This window comes from Panthera uncia, chromosome B4 (assembly GCF_023721935.1).
Source record: "Panthera uncia isolate 11264 chromosome B4, Puncia_PCG_1.0, whole genome shotgun sequence".
NCBI lineage: Eukaryota > Metazoa > Chordata > Mammalia > Carnivora > Felidae > Panthera > Panthera uncia.
In genome coordinates, this window is record NC_064809.1 from 16,044,818 (window position 1) to 16,071,573 (window position 26,756).

At 35.7% G+C, this 26,756-nt stretch overlaps 2 protein-coding genes across 4 annotated transcripts in view; both read left to right on the forward strand.

Moving 5' to 3' along the window:
- Positions 1–26,756, forward strand: part of VIM (vimentin) — a 482,853-nt gene that overhangs the window by 404,116 nt on the left and 51,981 nt on the right. The gene's annotated exons all lie outside the window — the stretch shown is intronic.
- The window catches only part of STAM (signal transducing adaptor molecule), an 88,401-nt gene that overhangs the window by 40,797 nt on the left and 20,848 nt on the right, over positions 1–26,756 (forward strand). For all 3 annotated transcript variants that reach the window (XM_049626872.1, XM_049626874.1, XM_049626873.1), the window contains 8 exons: positions 8,697–8,787; positions 10,442–10,634; positions 11,922–12,016; positions 15,389–15,477; positions 17,545–17,632; positions 17,858–17,912; positions 18,486–18,639; positions 20,395–20,570. In XM_049626872.1, coding sequence (XP_049482829.1) covers positions 8,697–8,787; positions 10,442–10,634; positions 11,922–12,016; positions 15,389–15,477; positions 17,545–17,632; positions 17,858–17,912; positions 18,486–18,639; positions 20,395–20,570 — 941 coding nt within the window. The remainder of the gene's footprint in view (positions 1–8,696; positions 8,788–10,441; positions 10,635–11,921; positions 12,017–15,388; positions 15,478–17,544; positions 17,633–17,857; positions 17,913–18,485; positions 18,640–20,394; positions 20,571–26,756) is intronic.

Genomic DNA, 26,756 nt, shown 5'->3' on the forward strand with positions numbered 1-26,756 from the left:
GTTTTGATAGTGAAATTTATGAATACTTGTATTAAAAGTGAGACGGAGATAAGGGAGTCGATGAGAAGAGAAACGCATGAAGCAGCTTTTCACTTAATTAGAACTGACCAGTGCATAAATATGATTGAGTGAAAGGCTGAAATTTCCTTTCTGCCTCTCCCTTCCCCAGTTTATATAATGGGATCAACCTCTAATTTATGTCACGAAGAAAGCATTTTTGAAAGGGTATCTTTTATTTTTTTTCTATTCTGAGTAAGCATCCTTTGAGATGCCCAGCGAATCTAGGGGGCCTTAAAATGTGTGATAATTTATTATACTGTCTTTCCCTACGGCATGGACTGGGGTGAAATATGACAAGTGGTGTGAAAGCATGCACAGAAAACTCTCAAGCTGTGGAGGGCTCAAGTTCGGGGTTTTGAGCACTTCACCGAATTATGAAGTGATTTATCCAGACTTAACTTTCTTCCCAAAGTACTCTTTTAGTTTGTCTGAATAGTCTTGAGATGTGAAGATGCAGAAATATATTTGGGAGATACGGGAAGGGCAGGATATTTTTCTTCTTACTTGAAATTTGACTTATGAATAGTGTTATAATGATAAATTATGTCTTTAAGAAGTATTTATTCATAATTTGTAGCTGGCTTTTACTACTCTCAGAATGTTTTCTAACATCTGTGTAATTAGGGAATAATTTCATGCAGAGCAACAACAACCTATCTTATAATTAAGTTCCTTGACAAGACAGGCGATGTTTAATTACCAAAGGGTAGACTCCCTATAGAAAACTAGAGTATAGATGCTTACTGAAATTACAGTTTCTGTGGCCCGAGAAGCTATTCTAGAGCTTGTTACTTAAAATGTAGCTCGTTGATCATCATCATCACCACATGGACGCTTGTTAGAAATGAAGTATCTTAGGTGCCACTCCAGACCTATGGATTTATTATCTCTATTTTAACAAGATCTCCAGATGATTCTGTGTGCACGTTAAAGTTTGGGAAGCACTGCTCTTGATCTTGAGTACGGCTTTCAGTACAAGTGAAAACTGTTTTGCGGTCCACGATGGAATTTGTTCCAGTTAGAGAAGGAAGGACTAACGATCTATGTGTCATGTAGCTTTGTTTCGTTAACCTAGAATCTCAGGTAGTTGTGTGAACAACTTTAGGGATTCTCTAATCTAATCCCCTCATTTTACAGATGAGGAAACTGAGACCCAGAATGGTTAAGTGACTTCCCCAGGGCCACAGCTCGTAGTTGACAGAGCTGGAAGTAGAACACAGGCCTCCTGACACTCAGTCCAGTGTTCTTTCCACTACACGATCCTGCCTTCCGGTTGATATAGAGGTTAGTGGATATGTGTCTGTCCGGACTAGGCTTCACAGGACAGGAAGTGGAGTGAACACTGGCAAGAGCACTTATCTATTGACTGGCACAGAAGTTAGGTTCCTCTCCTGTTCAAGAGGTTCAGGACATACATCAGCAACAGTAAAGTTAAGAGTTACTTTTCTTTTTTTCATCTAGATGTTCTAAAGCATATGAAAGCTAATTTTGTTGTAGTTACTATCTTTAGCCACAAGAAATACATAAAATGCGTATAAAGTAAAATATAATCAGCTAGAATGGTGATTTTATTTAACAGTTGTGTCTGATAGCTGATTATTGGAAACCATGTTTGTGAAGAACTTCATATTTAATAAAAAATGATCAGGTAGGATCATCTACACAAGTCCCTCGAGATTTTAAACTCACTTAGTTGCCTGATCATTATTACATTTTAATCAGACTAGATCTTTGTCAGCGTACTTAACAAAAAGCCTCTGAAAATATTAGGATTTTTAAAGTGTATTTTTTCATCCACGTACAGAAGAAAATAATCTAAAAATATTAAGAAAAGTCATACTTCAGTCACTTCACTCATTCCGCTGCAGTTCTCGTAGCACTAACTTTTGACACAGAGATAAAAGTGACGGTAGCACTGCGACTGTATTCGACAAATGAGTAACAGGAATCATTGCAACACCTAGAACTTGATGATCGGAAAGAACTTTGAAAAGTGTGCAGCCCAGGAGTATAGGGCTTAAATATAGCTTGTTTCTGCACTTCCTTCTCTGTTTTCTTTAATTGAAGAATAATTTGACATACAATATTGTATTAGCTTCAGGTGTACAACATAATTATTGACTGTTTATATACATTATGAAACGGTCACTTTAATAAGTCTAGTTACCATCTGCCACAGTACAGAGTTGTTACGATGTTATTGATTCTCTATGCTGTATATTATATCCCCCCTCTTACTTATTTTATAACCGGAAGATTGTATCTCTTAATCCCCTTTACCTGTTTTGTCCATTCCCCTCACCTGCCTCCTGTTTGGCAGCCACCGGTTTCTTTTCCGTATCTGTGAGTCTGTTTCTGTTTCTGTTTTGTTTGTTAGATTTCACATATAAGTGAAATCATACCATGTGTCTTTCTCTGGCTAACGTAATTTCACTTAGCATACTCTCTAGGCCCATCCATGTTGTTGCAAATGGCAAGATTTTACTCTTTTGTTATGGCTGAGTAATGTGTGTGTGTGTGTGTGTGTGTGTGCGTGCGTGCATGCATGCATGTAGCGTGCACGTGCACATAAACCGTATCTTTATCCATTCATCTTTCAGCAGACATTTAGGTTACTTCTAGTCTTGGCTGTTGTACTGCAGTGAACACAAGGGTACATATGTTTTTTTGGAATGAGTGGGTTTTTTGTCCGTTGGATAAAAACCTAGAAGTTTTTCACACAAAAACCAGAACTGCTGGATTTTAATTTGTTAAATTAAACAAATTGCTGGATTTTTAATTTGTTGAGGAGGAATCTCCATAGTGTTTTCAGTAGAGGCTGTATGAGTTTACATTTCCAGCAACAATGTGAGGATTCTCTTTTCTCCACTTCCTTGCCAATACTTGTAATTTATTTACTTTTGATACTAGCCATTCTGTCAGATGTGAAGTAGTTATCTCATCATGATCCTGATTTTCATTTCCCTGATCGTTAGTAATGTTGAATATCTTTTGATGTACCTGTTAATCATCTGTATGTCTTCTTTGGAGACATGTCTATTCAGGTTCCCTGCCCATTTTTAAATTGTAGAACTTGTTTTTTAAATATATATTTCATATATTTTTATGTTATATCTTTGTATATATTTTTATATATTTTGGACGTTAACTTCTTAGGAGATATATCACTTATGAATATTTTCTCCCATTCAGTAGGTTGCCGTTTTGTTTTGTTGATGTTTTCTTTGCTGTGCAAAAACTTCTTAGTTTGATGTAGTCCCATTTGGGTGTTTTGCTTTTGTTGTCCTTGCCTGAGGAGTTAGAGTCAAAGAAATATTGCTAAGACAGATGTCAGAGAGCTTACTGCCTGTGTTTTCTTCTATGAATTGTATGGTTTGAGTTTTACATTTAAGTCTTTAGTCCATTTTGAGTTTATTTTTGTATATGGTGTAAGAAGGTGGTCCGGTTTCATTCTTGTGCATGTGGTTGTCCAGTTTTCTCAACACTATTGAAGACACTCTTCTTCCCATTGTATATTCTTGCTTCCTTTGTCATAGATTAATTGACCAAATAAGTGTTGTTTTATTTCTGAGTTGTCTTTTATGTTCCATTGATTTGTGTGTCTGTTTTTTGTGCCAGTACCATACTGTTTTGATTATATGATAGCTTTATAGTATATTTTGAAATCCAAAAGTGTGATATGCCCAGCTTTGTTTTTCTTTCTCAGGATTGCTTTGGCTATTTGGCATCTTTTATGGTTCCATACAAATTTTAGAACTATTTATTCTAGTTCTGTGAATAATATTCTGTGAAAAATTAATATTTTGATATGGATTGCATTGAATCTGGACCTGTAGATTTAGGTAGTATGGACATCTTAACAATATTAATTCTCCTAGTTCATGATATTGGCATATCTTTTCATTTATTTGTGTCATCTTCATTTGTTTTCATCAGTGTCTTACAGTTTTCAGGGTACGGGTCTTTCACCTTCTTGATTAAATTTATTCCTAGGTATTTTTTGCATTTTGACGGGATTGTAAATGGGATTGTATTCTTAATTTCTCTCTCTGGTAGCTTGTCATTAGTGTATAGAAATGCAAGAGATTTCTGTAAATTGAATTTGTGTCCCACAGTTTGACTGGAGGAATGTAGTAGTTCTGATAGTTTTTCAGAGAAGTCTGAGGTTTTCTTTTTAAATTTTTTTTTAACATTTATTCATTTTCGAGAGAGACAGAGCATGAGTGGGGGAAGGGCAGAGAGAGAGGGAGACACAGAATCCTAAGCAGGCTCCAGTCTCTAGGCTCTGAGCTGTCAGCACAGAGCCTGACATGAGGCTTGAACCCACAAACTGCGAGATCATGACCTGAGCCAAAGTCGGACACAACCGACTGAGCCACCCAGGTGCCCCAAGGGGTTTTCTATATATGGTATCATGTCACCTGCAAATAGTGACAGTTTTACTTCTTCCTTTACAATTTGGATGTCTTTTTCTTTATATTCCTTTTTTTTTCTTTTTCTCTTTCTTTTTCTTTTTTCTTTTTTCTTTCTTTTTTTTTTTTTTTTTTTTTTTTTTGGCTTGGTACAGTGTACTTTATTGATGGTTCAAGACAAGGTAGGGCTCCTCTTCTTCATGGTGTCTGGGATGGAAACTGTGTCGAGGTTGGGAGGTTCTCAGTGTGTTGGGGATGAGCTGGGGCAAGGATTCCCTAGCAGCTCAAGGCTTCTCTCTTCCTCTTGTGCTCTGGCAGGGGCTGGTGGTGCAGGGGGGCTCTTACCCAGTTCACCACCCAGTTGCTTTTGGCCAAATTCATTATCGTAACAGGGAATGAGCTTGACAAAGTGGTCATTGAGGGCAATGCCAGCCCCAGCAGTGAAGGTAGAAGAGTAGGCGTCTACTGTTAAAAGTGTCAGGAGACCATCTGCTACTCAGTCCAGCATGCCCTTAAGGGGTCCTGCTAATTCCTGCTTCACCACCATCTTGATATCGTCCTATTTGGTACCTTTCTCCAGGTGGCAGACATAATCCACAACTGACACACTCGAGGATGGGGACATGGCAGGCGTGCCAGTGACCTTCCCATTCATTTCAGGGATGACCTTGGTTACAGCCATGGCAGTGCCAGTAGAAACAGATGCTGTTCTGGGCAGCCTCTTGACCATCATGCCACAGCTTCACAGAGGGCCATCCGTGGTCTTCTGGCTGGCACTGACGGCATGGACTATGGTTGTGAGTCCCTTCAGGATGCCAGAGTTGTCATAGATGACGTTGGTCAGAGTGACCAGGCAGTTGGTGGTGCAGGAGGCATTGTTGACAATCCTGAGGGAGTTGTCATCTTTCTCATGGTTCATGCACATCACGAACATGGGGGAATCAGCAGAAAGGGCACAGGATGACCTTCTTGGCTCTACCCTTCAAGTGAGCCCCAAGCCTTTTCCATAGTAGTGAAGACCCCAGGTGACTCCACAACGTATTCAGTACCAGTATCGTCCCATTTGATGTTGGTGGGATCTTGCTCCTAGGAGACGGGCTTTCCATTGATGACAGGTTTCCTGTTCTCAGCCTTGACTATGCCTTTGAATTTGTCATAGGTGGAATCATGCTGGAACATGTATACCACTGGGTTGAATTCAGTGAAGGGGTCAGTGATGGCAACAGTATCCACTTTGCCAGAGTTACGAGTAGCTCTGGTGACCAGAAGCCTAATACAGCCAAATTCATTTACTCCAACATTCACCATCATGTCTCAGGGTTGTGGTTGGCAAATCATAAGAAGATGCAACTGTGCCAAATGAGAAGGTGCAGAGCAACCACCCCCCTCCTTTTTTTTCCCTTGCCTAATTGCTGTGGCTAGGACTTCCAACAATACGTTGAACAATAAAGTGGCAAGAGTGGGCTTCCTTATCTAGTTCTTGATCCTAGAGGAAATGTTTTCAGCTTTTCAGCACTAAGTGTGGTGTCAGTCATGGGTTTTATTGCCATTTTGTTCATTGTTTTCTGGTTATTTTTGTGGTTCTCTAGTTTTCTTCTCTTGGTCTCTTCCCTTGTGATTTGATGACTTTATTTAGTGTTGTTTGGATTGCTTTCTCTTTACTTTTTGTGTATCTGTTAATAGGATTTTGGTTTGTGGTTACCGTGAGGTTCATTTATGACAACCTGTGTATTTTTGGCAGATTATTTTAAGTTGGTGGTTGCTTATGCTCAAACACATTCTCAAAGCACTACATTTTTATTCCCCTCACCTCACATTTTGTTTTTGATGTCGTGTTTTGCATCTTTTTATTTGTGTGTCCCTTAAGTAATTATTATGAATATAGTTGACTTTATTACTCTTGTCTTATAATCTTCATACTAGCATTATTAGTGGTTTGTCAGTAACCCATGCTATGTGTTTTCCTTTATCATTGTAATTTTTCCTTCACTTATTTTCTTATTTCTAGTTATGGTCTTTTCCCCATAAAGCAGTCTTTCTAATATTTCTTTGAAACCCTTGTTTCAAGTTATGAAACTCCCATAGCTTTTTGCTTATTTGAGAAACTCCTCATTTCTGCAATTCTGAATGATAATCTTGCCAAGTACAGTATACTTAGCTGTATTTTGTTTCCTTTTAGCACTTTGAATCTATTGTCTGCACTTTCTTCTTGATTGATAGAGATTACTTCACAGACAATAAAAGATCAATAGGTCTATTTTGTGAAATTCACCAAACTGAAAACAATTCATATGCAATTGAAAAGGACATTCTGAGGAAGCATACCTTTAATTTTCAGAGATATGTGTTGATTAAAACCTTAATATCTAAAAAAATTCCATGGAGAGATGGATCAGAATTGAGAGTGCTTGAAGTTGCATTCAGTGAACTACAAAAAGCTTTTTAGTATCCGGTTTTCTAAAAATAAATGCTTTGTGCATTTGTTTTACAGTATAAAATACAGTTATGTGTATATGGAACTGTATAACTATATATCTATAACTGTATTTTACCCGTTATGTTGAATATTTTGCCTTTCATTTACTAAACAAATGTTTCTTTATTGTCATCAGTATTTAGGCACATATATTCTCAGGGAATATATAGCATGGTTATGGAGACAGATGTAAGCAGATAATTATAATAGAAGCTGAGATTTACTAACTGTTACTAGTGCCAGGCACTAATCTATGTGCTGTACACGTGTTAATTTGAATACTTATAAGAATTCCATTTTTGTTGGTGGTGGTTGCTTTGGGTATTCTAATATACCTTTGTAACTGTTCACAGTGTATTTTGAGTAAACATTGTATTATTTCATGTAAACTGTAGAAATGTTGCAACTGTTGAGGGTTTATCCTTCATTTCATCATTCTTTATGCAATAATTACTGTACACGTGACCTAGATTACCTCTATGTACATTATAAATCCCAAGAGAGAATGTTATACTTTTTGTTTTAAACCATCATTGGTGGCCCTCATCCTATCTGAGTTTGGAAGCTACATGTTAATTTATTCTCTCAAACCTATCTAGTTGCTATTATTACCCTCATTTTGTAGATGAGGAACTTGAGATACAAAGAGTTTAATGTACCCCAGGTCATTCATTAGAACCTCGTGGATTTAGAATTTGAACCCATGTTTCCCTGACTCCAAAATTTACATTCTTAACTACCTATAGCATAGTACCTTGGTAAAAATACTATCAGAGGAACAGAGAAGAGGATGCTTAATTTGGCGGTTTAGGAATGTTTCATCGAGAAAGGGATTATTTTAGCTGTTTACAGACTGGTAAGTTAAAACTCAATAGGAAAAATGTTGATCAAGTAAAAGGAGCCAGAGGGGAGGACGTTATAAGCAGAAACAAATCTTTGTCAAAGGCATGTGTGTGTGTGTGTGTGTGTGTGTGTGTGTGTGTATGCTGGCAGTTCCTGGTAACTGGAATATGCTGTCAGAATTAACCACTTGTATTTTAGTTTACAAAAAAGTATAATTTTATGAGCATTATATTGTTACATGTAAATTTCTATTCCTAAGGATAACATCCTGCCTTTTAACCTGGCAGGAAGCCATAAAATATAACTTAAATAGCTTAAAATTTTAAAAACTATTTGTTTTCAAAATAGACGTCTCCTTCCCTTTCTCAACCCATTTTCTGGTTTCAGAATTTTTCTAAAAAATTTTAAATCTCCTCTGGTCTTTCTTGGCTCGTTTGCATCCTGTCTGCTTTTAGCAGCCCTCAGTATCCCGTTGCTCTCCATTTCTTTCCTCCAGTTCCACATCTTCTCCTTTCAAAGTGGAGGCTGCTTCGGTTTGGATTTTCTTCTTTCTTTTTTTTTTATTTAAATCTTCTTTAATGTTTGTTCATTTTTTGAGAGAGAGCAGGAGCAGAGGAAGGGCAGAGAGAGAGGAGAGAGAAGAGAGAATCCCAAGCAGGCTTTGTGCTGTCGAGCACAGAGCTTGACACAGGGCTCGGATCGCACAAACTGCGAGGTCATGGACCTGAGCCAAAACCAAAAGTCAGATGCTTAACCGACTAAGCCACCCAGGCGCCTCTGGATTATTTTCTTCTTCAGAAGTCTGTGGTAGATTGATAAGAATGGTCTTGCAAGTTCTTAGATTAAGTGTAGGTAGGAAAATTCGAGAACATTCTGCAAACATTGTCTTCCTTTTTTTGTGTTAGGCTGCAGAACAAGCAAAAGCAAGCCCAGCCCTGGTTGCCAAAGACCCTGGTACTGTGGCTAACAAAAAAGAAGAAGAAGATTTAGCAAAAGGTATGTTTTTTAAGTCTCTGGTGTTGGAAAGGTGGGAAGAAGATGGGCCCTGAATATTTTTTTCCTGAGATATTTAAAAATAAAAGAAATAGGATTTTACAGCTCACACTGAAATCCATTTTGTTCCCCTTTGCAGTATCAACTGATACTCTTTTGAGACAACTACTCTTCATATGTGTCCTTTCAGTCTTTCTTTTTTATTAATATTTTTATCACACCATATATCCATAAACAATGCCAAATACCTTATGTGTCCAACAGATTCTTTACTTTTTTAAGTTTATTTATTTATTTTGAGAGAGAGGAAGAACAAGCACAAGAGGGGCAGAGAGAGAGGGAGAGAAAGAATCCCAAGCAGGCTCCACGCCATTAGCCCAGAGCCCAACATGGGACTCAGTCTCACAACTGTGAGATCATGACTCGAGCTGAACCGAAGAGTTGGACGCTCAACTGACAGAGCCACCCGGGTGCCCCACAAATTGTTTTTTCATAGGGTACATAACATGTACAGTTTGGTTTTTTTCATGCGACAGTACGTCTAAGATCTATTCATAATAAAATATGTAAGTCAAGTTCATTTAACTATTGCGTAATATTTCAGTGTACTAAAAAAATGTATATGGCAATTTTCTGTCCTGCTACTGACGGGCATTTGGGTTTTCTGATTTTTTTTTTTTTTTTTTTACTATAATAATAGGGTGCATTGAGAATCTTTGTAATATCTATTGTAGATATCTACTCTTGATTTGTGGCATTTACTTTAACTTTGATACTGGCGTATTTTATCTAACAAGTTTTAAATTTTGATATAGTCAAAATTTTTGCTTTTTTGTTATGATTTTGCATTTTTTATATCTTAAGATATTTTTCCCCCAAATCCTAAAAGGTACTTTCCTGTATTTTCTTAGGAGAGTTTTAAAGTTTGCTTTTACCTGTTAGGTCTTTTATCAATGTAGAACAGAAGTAGCAGGGATGAAGGGGTTATGGTTTGAGTTGAAGCAGGGTTCTCAGTCTGTTCAGGTTATATTACAGAGCCTAAGTGACACATGGTGATGACTTCCATTGGGGGAGGAGGGAAGCAATGCAAGAGACACATTTGAAATCTCTTTGAGGGAATTTGATAGGTGAGACTTCATTGTAGTTATTTCCTAGTTCTACTTCTTAGACTGATCACAAAGAATTACCTTTGGAGCAGTAAAATGCAGGTTCCCATATACTACCTCTGACATTCTGATTTAGTAAGTCTTCATTGAGATTTGGGACTCTTGCCAAGTGATTGTGATTATCATTTTTGGGAATTGAAGCTATAGAAATATATTGAAAAGATGAAAGAAAATTAAAATATCTGCAGCTAAATAAAAACATTGGATTTGAGAGATAATATCTTTTTATTACCCAGAATAATTTAAATTTTATCCATTCAGTAAAAATAGTCATTAATGGCTGCTCAACTTTTTAATAGTTTATTCTTTAAACTTTCGGTTGTGAATGAATGAATTAAATTGATGAAATGATTTTTATTCAGTATGTAATAATATATCCTAGTTTCCAGCTCCACATTTAAAAGAATGCATTTTTACCTTCAGATTTTTTTTATACTTTGGATTGTTGGATATATTAACATTTGGAGTCTTTTTAACTCATTATTTTCTAGCTATTGAGTTGTCCTTGAAGGAGCAAAGGCAGCAGTCAACCACACTTTCTACTTTGTACCCAAGTACATCCAGTCTCTTAACTAACCACCAACATGAAGGCCGAAAAGTTCGTGCTATATATGACTTTGAAGCTGCTGAAGATAATGAACTTACTTTTAAAGCCGGAGAAATTATTACAGTTCTTGATGACAGGTGATGGATAATATCAAATTGATATTAACTTGACATTCATATGAAAACATATATTACTTCTGTGTTTCATATTATTTCTGTTGAATGCCATTACCAAAGGTAATAAGAAAAATATTGATGTAGATATTTTCTGTGTCACATTTGGTTGCTTTGCTTGTGTCATATTGTCTGTATTCTTATTTTGTAGTTTAATTTTTTTCTTATTTCTTGTTTAAATTGTTTTTATTTGATTTGGAAGACTCGTTTATTCATTTTTTTTTCATCTCATAAGATCGGTTTTTAAATTAGTAAGTTAAAATTTTAGAAATTAAATTAGTAAAGTTAAAATGTTAGAAAATACACCAAATATGTATATGTATTTATGGAATTTGTAAGAAATACATAATATATTGAATTTATTTATTCACAAAAAATAGTATATCCATGTAGGACAAATTCATTTTATGTGCAATTATATACATTTATATTACTATGGGAGATGATTCAATATATGTGGTTTTTGGCTGTAGCTTTATTTTTACTTGAAAATTGTTACTGATGATGGTTATTGATAATGAAGTACTAAAATTTGCAAGCAGTTTTAAAGAATAAATTCAAAAATATTTAGGTTATTCCTATAGTAGCACATTTACATTCTCTTCTCTTGAGTGAAAGAAAATGAATTCAATTTTGGGCTGGTTAGCTGGAAATTGCACAAAACCTTGATCATTGATTCATTCAAAAAAATGTTTATTGAGAGCTTGTTGGCTTTCCTCATACTAGGCACCCAAGATAAAACAGTGAACCTGGAGTTGTACCTGGAAGTGTGTTCCTTGTGAATGCTTTGTTCTATAAACAGTGTCATCTGTCATGTTGTCTCTTGTGGGGGGAGAAATGTGCATTTTTGGACAAGAAAAATGTGCATTTTGTATGTACAAGAGAGAGCACTAATTTAGGAATGGATCTGAATTAAGTGCCTACCATTTATTTTATCACAAAAGAGCCTTACAGACAGCGGAGCTCATGAACTACCTGAAGTTGACAGTCAAATGCAGAGACCTCTGTTTTGGAGAGAGAGTTCAGACCTTTTATTAAATCCTCAGAGCATTCGCCAGCCTTCCAAAAGATAAAGAACTGTGTTTAACAGCCCTTTATCTTCTCTGAGGGTTCATCTTCTGTTTGTAATAATAATATATTCATTTCTTCCCTCATTGGATTGTTGTGGGATTCAGATCTGATAATAATGCAAGTTAAACGCTATTAAGGTAGAGATTTATAGAGATAAAAATATTTTTTGTTTCTCATTAGTGATCCCAACTGGTGGAAAGGTGAAACCCATCAAGGCATGGGGTTATTTCCCTCTAATTTTGTGACTGCTGATCTTACTGCTGAACCAGAAATGAGTAAGTATTTTCCAGTCTGTAAGTGGATGATAATCCATAATTTTCTTCTTGATAAAAGTTGAGTAAATTCAATTTAATGGAGCTGGGACTCTCAGACATTAGTGCCTCCGAGGTGTTTATTAAAAATGCAGCTTGCTAGTGAGATTATTTACCGAAAATCATCTAATTATCTACAAATTGAAATTATATTTCTACCAAGATTATCCTTAATCAGGTAATTGTGCAGCCTATGGATTTTTCTTTTAAAACATTATATATATATACCATTGTAAAAACGCAGATTAAGAAGTGTTATGAAATTTATGCATTAGGTATTTTCTTTATCAGTTCCTGAAGTGTGACAAATGCAGTGTAATCTCATAGGAATTCTTTCTGTTCAAAGATTAAAGCCATTTCTTTAGCATCTAGCCCCAAACTTGGAGGCACTGGCCTGTAAGTAATATAATGAATGGCTTTCCTAAGACCTCATGTCAGATAGTCAGAAGGAGCCATAACTAATCTTATGAGAACTTTCTGTTTACTTTCCAAACCTGTGCTACCAAGGGAAGTAAACTAGAAAGTGGGGCCTAGAAGGAAAAGTGATGTTACGGGCAGGCATAATAGTTGCAGGAGACGTAAGTATTGGTAGCCCGCCAAAATGTTTGTAGGCAGTTCACTATATTTCTACATAATACTATAGTTCACTGAATCTTCATAATGATGAGTTGGGGTCACCAAGATTAGGTCATAAATGAGAAATCTATTCTAGTGTAGAAAGGTTTCTATTAGTGGTTGAAAGGTTTAGAATTTTAAAAGAGCTTTTGTATATAAGTTGGTAGGCTATAGTTAGCTGGCAAAATATCTCATCTTTCTATAATGCGAGTACGAGGGGTCAAAGAAAGTTACAAATTGCAAGATGCTTAGGTCTTTTTTAGTTTACAAGAATTTAAAGAAGGATCTTTGTCTTAGTCACCTTTTCATTTCCAGCAACTGGAATGAATCTTACCCAAACCAGTACTGAATCTTACCCAAAATATAGACTATATAAATATTTATGCAGTAAATGATACATAAGTATGTGTGTATATACGTACATATATACCTATATATGTATACATAAAACAACACATATACTTTTCTTGAAAAAATACAGGAACACTTTTCTTTCAAGAGAAGGCTTTAACAGCAAATCAGATACTACTTTTATCTGTAATGAAACGATGCTGTCTTCTGATGATTCCCAGGTTATCTTGTGTCATTTCATGACAGATTTACAGCAGAGACAGATTCCTGCTACCCGTCCTAATAATGTAGTTCTTTTTTGTTAGAACCCAAGAAATATGTCGTAGAACCTATTTAAGATGGCAGTGTATTGTGTGCCGGCTTTTTAACCTGCGTTTATGCTGGTGGTTTTTTTAATTTGTTTTTTGGGTGTTGGGGTTTTTTGTTTTTGTCCTGAATCAGCTGTTGGAAAGGATAGAAAGGTCTTGGACTTGTGTTCAATCTGAGATCCAAGATCTTGTATCAATCATGTAGCCGTCTCATCTTGTCCCCCATCGTGTAGAGTGCAGCGTTAAAATGAATACTCTAGCTCTTCTTCCTGTGTTTCTCTCCGGACTTCTGTAAAGAGGAGAACTGGAACAGCAGAGCTTCTGTCATAGAAATGTAGTTATTGAACTTGGGAAAGCAATGTTAGCATGATCGTCATCATGCTATTCTTTGTGAGGAATCAGAAGCCCACTTTACTTACTGGCAAGGAGAAGTACCCACCCTGCTTAGCTTGTTTTTTCTTTGGAAGTGTGGTAGATACTGTGAAAACAGTTTGTTTCGTGCACATGTGTATACATGTACACACATACGCACGTGCACACACACTATACGCAGACGTGCACACGTGCATAGTAATAGTATCGGTGCCTGTGAGAAAAACACTGACAACTTGTACATGGTCGGCTGGCACGATGTCGAGTCCTCCGTGTGTTCTCTTATGGGTAGCAGCCAATGCGTGCTTTCCCAGCTTCCTACTTGTTAATAGCTCAAGATATAAAAAGCAAAAATACCTCTAGCACATGTCTCTTTTACCCCCAAGGGAAAATGAAACCAGCTGAAAGTGTTTTGTATAGAATTTTGCTTTATGGTGACTTACGTGGAATGAATGTATTCCTTACGTTGGAGATTACATTATCTGCATTTTATACAGAAGCACACAATACAGAATACATGAGTGATAGGAGCTCCTGTTCTCAGAGTAAAATCATTGGCCAGATTCCAGCATGTGGACTGGTAGAGCCAGATAGGCTGGCTTTCAGATCCAGGCTGTGTCATACATCAGCTTTCTCCTGTGCACGAACTTTTAATATTACTGTGCTGCTGTTAACCTCATTTTAAAATGGGCGTATTTCCTAGTATAAGAGAGTCACTGGGGGGAAATGTAATATTCTATTACACACATTAAATAGTTTAATAATACATTTCCTTTCCTTCTGCTCTGTTCCCAACCCCCTTTTTATAGTTTCTTCTTAACATTGTTATGAATACCAATTGATCACATTGATACAAGGATGAAAAATACAGAAAGTTCATTCCTTTAAAGCTGTATGGACCTCTCAGGATTTGTGGGGAGAAGGTTAATTGCTCTATTAATCATAACCTTGTATTTACTAGTTAATGATACATTGAATAGTTTTTAAAGATTGCTTTGTTGAGCAAGAGAAATAATGTGCGTCTGGTCAGTGGTTTGCAGGTCCCTTCATAACCACAGTGTTATTTCAAAGAGTAATGCAACTAAAAAATGTAGGCCGATTTAGTGGAAAATTCAGATCACTGCCAGTGCTACTTGTAAAGTCCTCCACTGACCTGGATGTCATTGATTCTCTTAGTAAAAACACTGAATGGCATGCCAAAAAACATATGCCTAACTTTCCAGTTCACTACCATGAAATAGTGTGGTCTTTCAAATGAGACTTTTCTTTGAAAGGACTGGTAATTTAAAAGAGAGTTTATTTTGATTGCAGAGTTCATTTATGTAAAACTTTACTTGTGAAAGAACTTTACTTCTAAAACTTAACTTTTTGCCCACCAGTTCACTAAATTCTCATATGTAGTAAGTGATTAATCTTTGCTTTGGAAATATCCCTTTTATTTTTAGTGAAGTGTCTTTCCAGGAAAATGTAAAATCTTAGAAGAGAAAATTAAGAAATCTTCACGGAATTCCACAAAATAATGTTCTGTCATTTTTGTCTAAATCTGTTGTCTTAATGACCCCTTAAACTACGTCTCCCAGATCAAAGGGAATATTGAGAAAAATCCAGATTCTCTCATAGAATTTGAAGTGCTTTGAAATAGAATTTTAAATTTCTTATAAGGAAAAGGTGAATATTACATGTTTTGCAGTTAAAACGGAGAAGAAGACGGTACAATTTAGTGATGATGTTCAGGTAGAAACAATAGAGCCAGAACCGGAACAAGCCTTTATTGATGAAGTAAGTGATTTCTTCTGTGAAAGTGGTTCATACTTGGTATTGAAGTTGAAATACTTGTCTTGTTTTAAAAAAAGTGATTACTTGATTAATGCATGTATTTTATGTTATAAAAATTCAGGCAATATAGACAAAGCAAAGATTCTCCTTGAAACTGTCTCTATAGTCTTATTCTGTACCTCATTATTTAAAATTTCTGCTTAATATTCCATAGAATGGACTTGGCATGATTTAATTATTCTTCTATTGGACCCTTAGGTTGTTTGCAGTTTTTTGAGGTTTTTTGATTATTACAAACACTAGTGTAGTGAATTTTTCTTTGGATTGAATATAGTTAATAGAATATATGACTGTTTCATTTACAAAGATCATTATTTAATGCTCTGGAAATTACATCCTTTGTAATATCTTAAACTTATGATGAAAAATGATATGTCATCTTAAAAATAAGTGAAGGGATTTTATAGGTTTTTAGCCGCCTTCTGGAGGGAACCGGAAACAAAGTTTGAAGAGTGCTCTTTTAGAGAAACCGACTGCAGATTGTGCTGAGAGCCAGGGAATTTGACGGGGTCAGGGAAACTTAACATTTGGGCAGTTGCATTACATAAGAAAATGCGTGTCGAGTCAGCCTGGTGGTCCGTATAACAAACCTCATGTCTTCGATTCTAGGTAATTTCAAATAGAGTGTGGTGTTTAAAACAAAAATTATCCACATGTTAGTTGACTGTCACATTACCCCCCTTCTCCCCCCACTTTTTTTTTTGCTGTAAGCAGTCTTTTCTGTAGCACGCCTTCTGTTTTAGACTATTTAAAATTAAAATGGTGACTCTTTTACATTAAAAACTGGTATCCATTTCAAAATACAAAATTCTTGTGACTTTAGAAGTTTTTTATGTACTTGTGCGACTTTCACCATCCAGTGATTAGTTCATCTCTCAGTCTGTTCTTTGCAGAAATAGCATTTATTTATTTTTAAAAATAATTTACTTATTTTTGAGAGAGAGCACAAACAGGGGAGGAGAAGAGAGAGAGAGAGAGAGACACAGAATCTGAAGCAGGCTTCAGGCTCTGAGCTGTCAGCACAGAGCCCGATGCGAAGCTCAAACCTATGGACTGTGAGGTCATGACCTGAGCCGAAGTCGGACGTTTAACCAACTGAGCCACCCAGGCGCCCCAGAAATAGCATTTTGGTTTTAGTTTAAATGACTGCTTAGAATTGGTAGTCTTTTACACTGTTTACCTAATGTACCTGTGTTTAGTAATATAACCATGTAAGAACCATGCATGGAGAGAAGTTCGTAATTATTACACTATCATTCTTTGGTACATGAGATCAGTATTTTGATTTTTAAAAATTTAAATTTAAGTACATATGTACTTGTGTAATATACAGATGTTTTTATGTAATGATGGTTTCATTAGGTCCATTGGTTTTTGCAAGGGAATATTCTGTGATAGATCTGAGTCCTTGCTTTGGGATCCTTCCAGCCTTTCCCTACATAGGAAAGGAGAGAAGCCACAATCTTACTGCTTCCTTTATGACAGACTGAAACATTGGTGGGAAGAAAATATAGAGTAAGATCTTATGGCCCTACTTAGAAGAAGAGCTGTACTATAGCTGAGCTGTGCCTTGCTAAAGCAGCTGCTGGATTCGCCATGGTGGAGAAGTAATAACTGAGCTGTTAGTCATAGGTAATGCCATCTTGAGAGCGAAGTTACACCTGTCAGCATGGCAAGGGTACCAGCTGCTCCAAAACAAAGTGACAGGGAATTCCACAACCATGACATAACAGATCGAAGAACTCACACGTTGTAAGTTGAAATATGGCTCTCTTCTTCTCATATAAGAGAGTCTCCGTGAGCAGTTTGAAAAATAAGTAGGAAGAGCTTTCAAGGCTCTGACTTCACTTGGTACTAAAGAGAATACGTGGATAGTAAATACATAAAAGCAAAATTGGAGTCTCTGTATGAAATATAAAAGTTTTTCATCCATTATCTAATTAATGAAATGAGAACATATTGTTGCATAATGATTTGTTGCTTTTTGTATTAACTATTTAATTCTTGTAGGACAAAATGGACCAGTTGCTACAGATGTTGCAGAGTACAGATCCCAGTGATGACCAACCAGATCTTCCAGAGTTACTTCATCTTGAAGGTAAACTTTGTTTTCCATTAACCTTGCACGTAAAGAATAATTAGAGTTTGTCTGTAGTGTTCTGTTACAGAATGGTTTTATATTTAAATAAAATTTAAAATGATATAAAAAAATGTGAACACTTCTCATTCTTCTGTGACCCAGTCTTGCCTATATGAGTATCTATCACAGATAAGCTTTTCTTTGCTGTGTTGTCTTATATTTCTTTAAATCTTGTTATCTTAGCAATGTGTCACCAGATGGGACCTCTCATTGATGAAAAGCTGGAAGATATTGATAGGTAAAAGAACATGTGCTATGTCTATATTGTGTGTCTTCTTTGCTGAAGTTCTAAGTGTATGCTGGGATAGAGCTGCCTTTTAATTTTATTTATTTTTATTTTAAAAATATGCCAAAGATCTGCCAGAGGTACCAGTTCTCATTCAGTTGTTTTCCACTAGATGTGGGAATTAGAATTGGACCCATCTTCCTGCGTTTTTTTTTTTTTTTTTAAGTGAGAATTTATTTGATCTTAATTATATTAGTCTTTTTAAAAAATAATACCTAGCTGTTCTAATCATTGTAATGCTATAAGTGACATTACCAGAGCCCACAGATGACTCACCCATCTGTTATTTATTAGGGATACCTAGTTATTTCAAGATAAAGTCAAGTACAATAAGCTAGAGTTCTGCCAGCACCATACCTTAGATAGTTTTGGTTGCCCTGGAGCTAGAATACAGGATATTTTCTGTCATAAGGTTAAAGTAATGTCTACTTATATTACTTTTTGCTATTTTTGTGTGTGGTCATATTTAGAACATTGTATCATTTAATTAGCAATTGTATTTGAAATTACTCTGTAATATTTCAGAAAACATTCAGAACTCTCAGAACTTAATGTTAAAGTGATGGAAGCACTTTCATTGTATACCAAGTTAATGAATGAAGATCCAATGTATTCCATGTATGCAAAATTACAGAATCAGCAGTATTATATGCAGTCATCTGGTGTTTCTGGTTCTCAGGTAAGCTTTTAAAAATTCAAGTATATCATTTTAAATTCTCAACTATGTTTGAGATTATTTGGAATAGCTGTGTTTTGTAAGATTTGAAACTTTCTAAAAGTAATGCTTAGAACAAAGTTTAAAAGAATTTTTTACTTGACAAATACAGTGTATAATATACTAATTATTCCAGTAATTCTTTTCACAATATTATTTTTCTTCAAAGGTGTGCATCAGAATCAAACATTTAAAAAAAAATACAGGTTGCTTCTCCCCACCCCAGACTACTGAATCAGAATGTTCAAGAGAAAGGCCGAAACATCTGTATATTTTTAAAGCTTCATATATAATTATCTGGTTAAGAACCATGTCTTCTGTCTGAGTAAATTGTCTAATTACTACGAATTTTTTCTGAGAATCTACAGTTTTGGGTTTTATAGTAAGTGGCTTTAATCTGAATGTTTCCATCTTCCTTTACATGAGAAGGCATAGAATGCATCCTCCTTCTTCACCTTAAGTGACTGTTTCAGGAGCCCTTTTCCCACAAACTCAGTATGGTCACTGTATAGGGACCTAGCCAAGCATTCCATTTTATTTATGTGGGTGGCATAAACTTTGTGCAAATTAATTTTTTTCTTAAAACATGGCCCACTTTCCTCGAAATGAGGGACCAGATCCCTGGAGTTGACCAGCCACACTTGTCCAGTGTGAGGCTAGATGACACCTAGTCACGGCTCTTGATACCAGTTTTAGCAAAAAAATTCCTCTTCATGTTCCATTTGCAAATACAAAAAAAAAAAAAATGCTTTTAAGAGGACTGGAATACCTCTGTTTATAGTGAACACCTTCTGTATTCTGATGTATGTATGGTCAGTCTCTTAGGGCTTAAACGAAGTGCTGAGATGATTGTCTTCTCTCCTGATGACTGTGTTACTATCTCAACAGCTGGCAAAAATCTGACCACATACACAGTTCTCTTTTCAAACATGTGAAATGGAAAGATTGAATGAATACTATAGAAAATTAGAGTATTTTGTGTGCTTTAGATTTTGGGCATTTAAGAGATCAATCCCATTAGATTAAAATACTGTTTCTGGATGCATAGCCCAAGGGCCAAATCCAACCTCCCACCTGTTTTTTTGTGTTTGTTTTTGTTTTTGAATAAACCTTTGCTATAACAGCCATTCTCATTTGTTTTTACATTGTTTCCGGCTACTTTCTATATGGGCGGTTCAGTAGTTGTGGCAGAAAGGCCCACAAGGCCTAAAATATTTACTGTCTGGACTTTTGCAAAAATGTTTTTGCTCATCCCTGCTTTAGAAAGCTAGCTTGCTCTGTGTTCACTAAACTGTAATTTAGGAAATACAAATTGTATCTATAAGCACATGCAGTCTATTGATATAAAACTGAATTCAAAGAGACTTCTTAAACATTTTTTGAGATTCCTTTTATGAAAGTACTTAAAATATCAGTATGGAAAGAGAGATAATATTAGTTTCAAGATAAGTTCCTTTATTGTTTCTGTATGAAATAAACCTGAGTGTAGCTCATGGTTTGTTTACCTAAGAACAAAAATGATCAGAAAGCCCACTTCACTGAAAAGTATTCTTTAAAATACCTGTCAAAAGAAGTAACTTTTAAAAAGTTTTTGGAGCTTTCGTTGTTCACTTTGTAACTGAATGCCTCTACAAAGAAATTTTGGCACACCTGTTAAAATCTTAGAAAGTCTAATTTTTTTTTTTTTTTTTTTTTTTTTTTAATCATGACCTGTTCTAGGTGTACCCAGGGCCTCCTCAGAGTGGTGCTTACCTGGTTGCAGGGAGCGCACAGATGAGCCATCTCAGGAGCTACAGTCTTCCCCCAGAGCAGCTGTCTTCTCTCAGCCAAGGAGCTGTTCCGCCATCTGTAAACCCAGCCCTTCCCAGTCAGCAGACTCAGGCTTCTTACCCTAAGTAATTTGAGTTTTGACTGTTATTTGACTACTGTTTGGAGTTAGTGCTCTTACAACTCTTAAATGCCTCCACTCATCTGTAACCGTAAGAACTGCATAAGAACAACCTAGGATAGATGGATGCCGTCACCAATATCAGATGGTCAGCCCTGTTTACGGTGATGAGTGGGTCCTACAGGACCCCTTGCAGTATTGCATTACTAGCCCAAAGGCTATTCCTCTGTCTTACTGACTCATTGAACGGCTGTATTCAGGTCTTGGTTCTGTCCTTTTTAAATTTCCTATCATTTTTCTTTTTATCGAAGTAAAATTGGCCGTATAACATTATGTGAAGTTTCAGATGTACGTTATAATTGTACATCTGTATGCACTGCCAAGTGATCGCCACTGAAAGTCCAGTTACCATCCATCACCCTTCTTCACACATTCCAGCTACCCCATCACCCCCTTCCTCTCTGGGAAACCACCAGTCTGTTCTCTTTTAAGTTTGGTTTCGTTGTTTGTTTGTTTGTTTTTTAGATTCCACCTATGAGTGAAATCATATTGTCTATTTGTCTTTTTCTGACTTATTTCACTTAGCATGACATATTTCTAAGGTCCATGCATGTTGTCTCAAATGGCAAGATTTAATTTTTTTTTTTTTTTAGGGCTGTAGTATATGTACACTGTACATACTTCTACACAGGCACACGCGCCCCACGTACATCTTCTTTATCCATTAATTTATCGGTGGACATTTAGGTTATTTCCATTTCTTAGCTATTATAAATAATCCTGCAGTGAACAAAAGGGGGGCTATACTTTTTCGAATCGATGTTTCTGTATTCTTCAGGTAATTACCATATCCAGAAGTGGAAGAGCTGGATCATAGAGTAGTTCTGTTCTTAATTTTTTGAGGGATCTCCAAATGTTGGCTGCACCACTTTACGTTCCCACCAACAGTATGTGATGGTTCCCTTCTTTGTACTGCCTCATCGGCACTTGCTATTTCTTGTCTTTTTTGATAATACCCGTTTTAATTGGTGTAAGATAATATCTCATTGTAGTTTTGATTTGTATTTCCATGATAAGTACTGATGTTGAGCGTCTTTCCTGTGCCTCTTGACCATCTTGTATGTCTTCTTTGGAAAAATGTTTATTCATATCACCTGCCCACTTTTTAAATTGGATGGTTTGTATTTTTTGTTGTTGAGTTGTGTGAATTCTTTATGTATTTTGGATAAATCCTTGTCAGATACATGATTTGCAAAAACTTCCTCCCATTCAGTAGGTTGCTTTTCATTTTGATGATGGTATCTTTTGGTGAGGAGAAGCTTTTTATTTTGATGTAATTTGTTTATTTTTTTCTTTTGTTTCTCTGTCTTTGGAGTCCGAGCCATACAGATATCGCTAAGACTGATGTCAGGGAGCTTATTACCGCTTGTGTTTTCTTCTAGGAAATTTATGGCATCAAGTTTTACATTCAAGTCTTTAATCCATTTTGTATATATTTTTGTAATGTTTACTTTTGAGAGAGAGAGAGAGCAAGGGAGGGGCAAAGAGAGAGAGGGAGACACAGAATCTGAAGCAGGTTCCAGGCTCCAAGCTGTCAGCACAAACCCTGACGCGGAGCTCAAACTCACGAACTGTGAGATCATGACCTGAACTGAAGTTGGACACTTAACTGACTGAGCCACCCAGGCACCCTCTTTACTCCATTTTGAATTCATTTTTGTGAATGGTGTAAGCTGGTAGTCCAGTTTCATTCTTTTCTATTTGGCTGTTCAGTATTTCCAACACCATTTATTAAAGATACAGTCCTTTCTTCATTGCATGTTCTCGGCTCCTTTGTTGTAAAATAATTGTCCATATAGGTGTGGGTGTAACTCTGAGCTCCCAATTCTGTTCCACTGATCAGTGTGTTTCTTTTTATGCTGATACCATACTGTTTTGATTACCATAGCTTTGTAGTATACTTTGAAATCAGGGAGCATGATACCTCCAACTTTGTCGTTTCTTCTCAAGATTGCTTTTACTATTTGGGTTTTTTTTGTTTTTTTTGTTTTTTTTGTTTTTTTTTTTTTTTGGTTCCATGCAAAATTTAGAACTGTTTGTTCTAGTTCTTGGAATTTTGATAGAGATTGCAATGAATCTGTAGATTGATTTGGATAGTATGGAGACTTGAACAGCATTAATTCTTCTATACCATGAGTACAAAATATTTTTCTTTTTTTTGTGTCATCTTCAGTTTTTTTCATTAGTGTCTTACAGTTTTCAGTGTACAGGTCTTTCACTTCCTTCATTAAATCTATTTCTAGGTGTTTTATTCTTTTTGATGCAGCTGTAAATGGGATTATTTTCTTAGTTCCTCTTTCTAATAAGTCATTATTAGTATATAAGAAATGCTACAATTCTATATATTGATTTTGTGTGTTTATAAAATCTTTGTCAAGTATCTTTACCGAATTCATGTATTCTGACAGTTGTTTTGGTGGTGTCTTTTGGCTTATCGCCATGTACTCTCCTGTCATCTGGAAATAGTGACAGTTTTACTTCTTCCTTTCCAGTTTGGATACGTTCTCTTCCCCCCTCCTTCCCTCCCTTCCTTCCATCCTTGCTTCTTTTTATTTTTTTTTGGCCTAATTGCTGTAGCTAGGACTTCTAATACTATGCTTACTAAAAGTGGCAAGAGTGGACATTCTTGTCTTCTTACTGATCTTAGAGGAAAAGCTTTCAGCTCTTTACCATCGAGTATAACGTTAGCTGTGCCTATGTCATTATATCTTTTCTTATGTTGACTAATGGTGCCTCTGTACCCATGGTGCCTCTGTACCTCAACCCTCTGTTGAGGGTTTTTATCAGAAGTAGATGTTAGATTTCGTCAAATGCTTTTTCTGTATCTGTTGAAATATGATCTTTGTCCTTAGTTTTGTTAATGTGGTGTATCACATTGTTTGATTTGTGGATATTGAGGCATCCTTGCATCCCTGTAATAAATGTCATTTGATATCATAGTGTTTGATCCTCTTAATGTACTGTTGAATTTGATTTGCTAATGTTTTGTTGATTTTTGAATCAATGTTCATCAGCGTAGGTTTGTAATGACATTTTTTTGTGATTTCCATATTTGGTTTTGGTATCAGGGTAAGGCTGGCCTCATGAAATGATTTTGGAAGTAGTCTCTCCTCTTCATTTTTTGGAAGAGTTTGAAAAAGATAGTTATTAAATCTTTGAATATTTGGTAGAATTCACCAGTGAAGCTGTTTAGTCCTGAATTTTGTTCATCGATAGATTTTTGATTACCGATTCAATCTTACAGTAACTGGTCTATTCAGATTTTCTATTTCTCTATGATTTAGCCTTGGAAGATTGTTTCTAGTAATTTTTCCATTGTTTCTACCTTTTCCAATTTGTTGGCATATATTTGTAGTAGTTGCTCCTCATCCTTTGTATTTCTGTGGGGTCAGTTAAAACTTTTTTCATTTCTGATTTTGTTTACTAGAGCCCTCTCTTTCTCATAAAGGTTTGAGTTTCTTTATCTTTTCAAAGAACCAGGTCTTAGTTTTATTTATGTGTGTATGTGTTTATTTTATGTGTCTCTGTTATTTACTTCTCTGATTTTATTATCTCCTTATTTTTCTTGACTTTGGGCTTCATTTGTTCTTCTTTTTCCAGGTCCTTTATGTGGAAAGTTAGATTGAGATTTTCTGGTTTCTTGAGGTAGGCCTATATTGCTCTGATCTTCCCTCTTAGAACTACATTTGCTGAATCCTATAGATCGTACTATGTCATATTTCTGTTCATTTGTCTCTAGGTGTTTTTTTTTTTTTTATTTCTCTTTCTTTCTTGATTCAGTGGTGTTCAGTAGCGTAGTATTTAATCTCCAAATATTTGTAGTTTTCCCAGTTTTCTTCTTGTAATTGATTTCTAGTTTTTATAGCATTGTGGCCATAGTGGATGCGTGATATGATTTCAGTTTTCTTGAATTTATTGAGTCTTATTTTGTAGTGTAACATATGGTCTGTCCTGGAAAATATTCCATATGCATTTGAGAAGAATGTGTATTCTCTTCCTTTTGCATGGTGTGTTCTATAAATATCTAAGTTCGTCAGGTCTAATGTGTTGTTTAAGGCTGATGTTTTTTATTGATTTTCTGTTGGGATGATCTATCCATTGATGTAAGTAAGGTGTTAAAGTCCCTTACTATTACTGTATTAGTGTCCATTCCTGTCTTTTGGTCTGTCAATGTTTATTTTATCTATCTTGTTGCTTCTATGTTAGATGCATATATATTTTTAAACATTATGTCTTTTTGGGATTGGACCTTTTTATCATTGTGTAATGCTCTTTGTCTGTTATTACAGTCTTTTAAGGTCTGTGTTGTCTAATGTGAGTACAGCTACTTCAGCTTTATTTTTGTTTCCATTTGCATGGAATATCTTTCTCTAGCCCTTCACTTTCAGTCTGTTTCTGGACTTCCTTCTGAAGTACGTCTTTTGTAGGCTGCATATAGATGGGTCATTTTTTTTAAATCTATTCATTTATTTCATCTTTTTTTCATTAGAGAGTTTAGTCCATTTTCATTTAAAGTAATTATATATTACATTTAAAGTAAATATATACCTATCAAGGTGTATATTTACTATTTTGTTAATTGTTTTCAAAGCTCTTTTCTGTTCCTTTTCTTTGTCTACTCTCTTGTGGTTTGATGGCTTTCTTCATTGTATGTTTAGATTTTTTTTACATTTTCTCTTATGTACTTATTAGAAGTTTTTGCTTTGTGGTTACCATGACATTCACATATAACTTACTATGTATATAACAGTCCGTTTTGAGTTGATAGTAACTTAAATTTGAACACATTCCAAAACTTTACATTTTTCCCACTACCCCCAGTTTTTATATTTTTGATGTGTCATTTTGCACTTTTATTTTAGCATCCCTTAACTAATTATTGCATTTTAATTAATTTTACTCTTTTTGGTTTTTAATCTTCATACTTGCTTTATAAGTGAGTGATCTACCTTTACTATGTTTTTACCTTTCCCAATGAGATTTTTGCTTTTGTATGTTTTCTTATTATTAATTGGTGCCATTTCTTTGCATGTTAAAGTCATCCCTTTAGCATTTCTTGAAAAGCCAGGTTTAGTGGTGATTAACTCCTTTAACTTTTGTTTATCTGGAACACTTTTAATCTCTCCTTCAATTTTCAGTGATGATCTTGCTTGATGATTCTTTGTTGGAAGTTTTTTTCTTTTAGCACTATAAATACTGTCTTCTGACCTTCAGTTTCTACAGAAAAATCTGCTGATAGCCTTATGGGGTTTTTCTTGTATGTAATAAGTTGTTTTTCTCTTACTGCTTTTAAGATTTTCTCTTTAACTTTCACTGTTGTAGTTATAATGTGTCCTGGTGTAGATCTTTTGGGTTCATGTCTTTTGAAGCTCTCTGAGCTTCCTGGACCTGTATGTTCATTTCATTCTCCAGATAAGGGGAAGTTTTCAGCTATTATTTCTTCAGAGTAAGTTTTTTGGTCTTTTCTTTCTATCTTCTCCTTCTGGGACCCTGTAATGGGAATGCTATTCTGCTTGATATTTTATTAAAGGTCTTCATTTGTTTTATTTATTTATTTTTTCTTTTTTTCTTTTCTGTTCCTTCTGGATGAGTGCTGTTGCTTTGAATTCCAGTTTGCTGATCAAACTTTGGATTCATCCAACCTGCTGTTGTACCTGCCTTGTATATCTTCTAGTTCATTTATTGTATTTTTCAGTTGCATAACTTTTGTTGGGTACTTTCTTATATTTTCTCTCTCTTTGTTCAAGATAAAACTGTTCATCCATTTTTCTTCGAAGTGTGATCAGTTTCTGAGCTTCTTTATGATCATTACTTTGAACTCTGTGAGGTTGCTTGTTACAGTTTCATTAATGTCTTTTTCTGATATTTTTTTCTTGTTCTTTCATTGGAACATACTCCTCTGTTTCTTCATTTTGCCTGACTTTCTTTGTGTTAGGTAGATTAACTACCTCTCTGTCTTGAAGGAGTGGCCTTGTGTGGAGCACAAGAAGCATAATCCCTTCTGAGCAGAGCTTGGTGCTCACAGGGTGTCCCCTGTGTGGATTGTGCATGCTTGTCTGCTGTGTCAGGGCCCAGTCTGTGGTGTGGGGGTGGGTAGGGTTGGTGCCTGATTGGGCCGTGACTCTCAGATGTG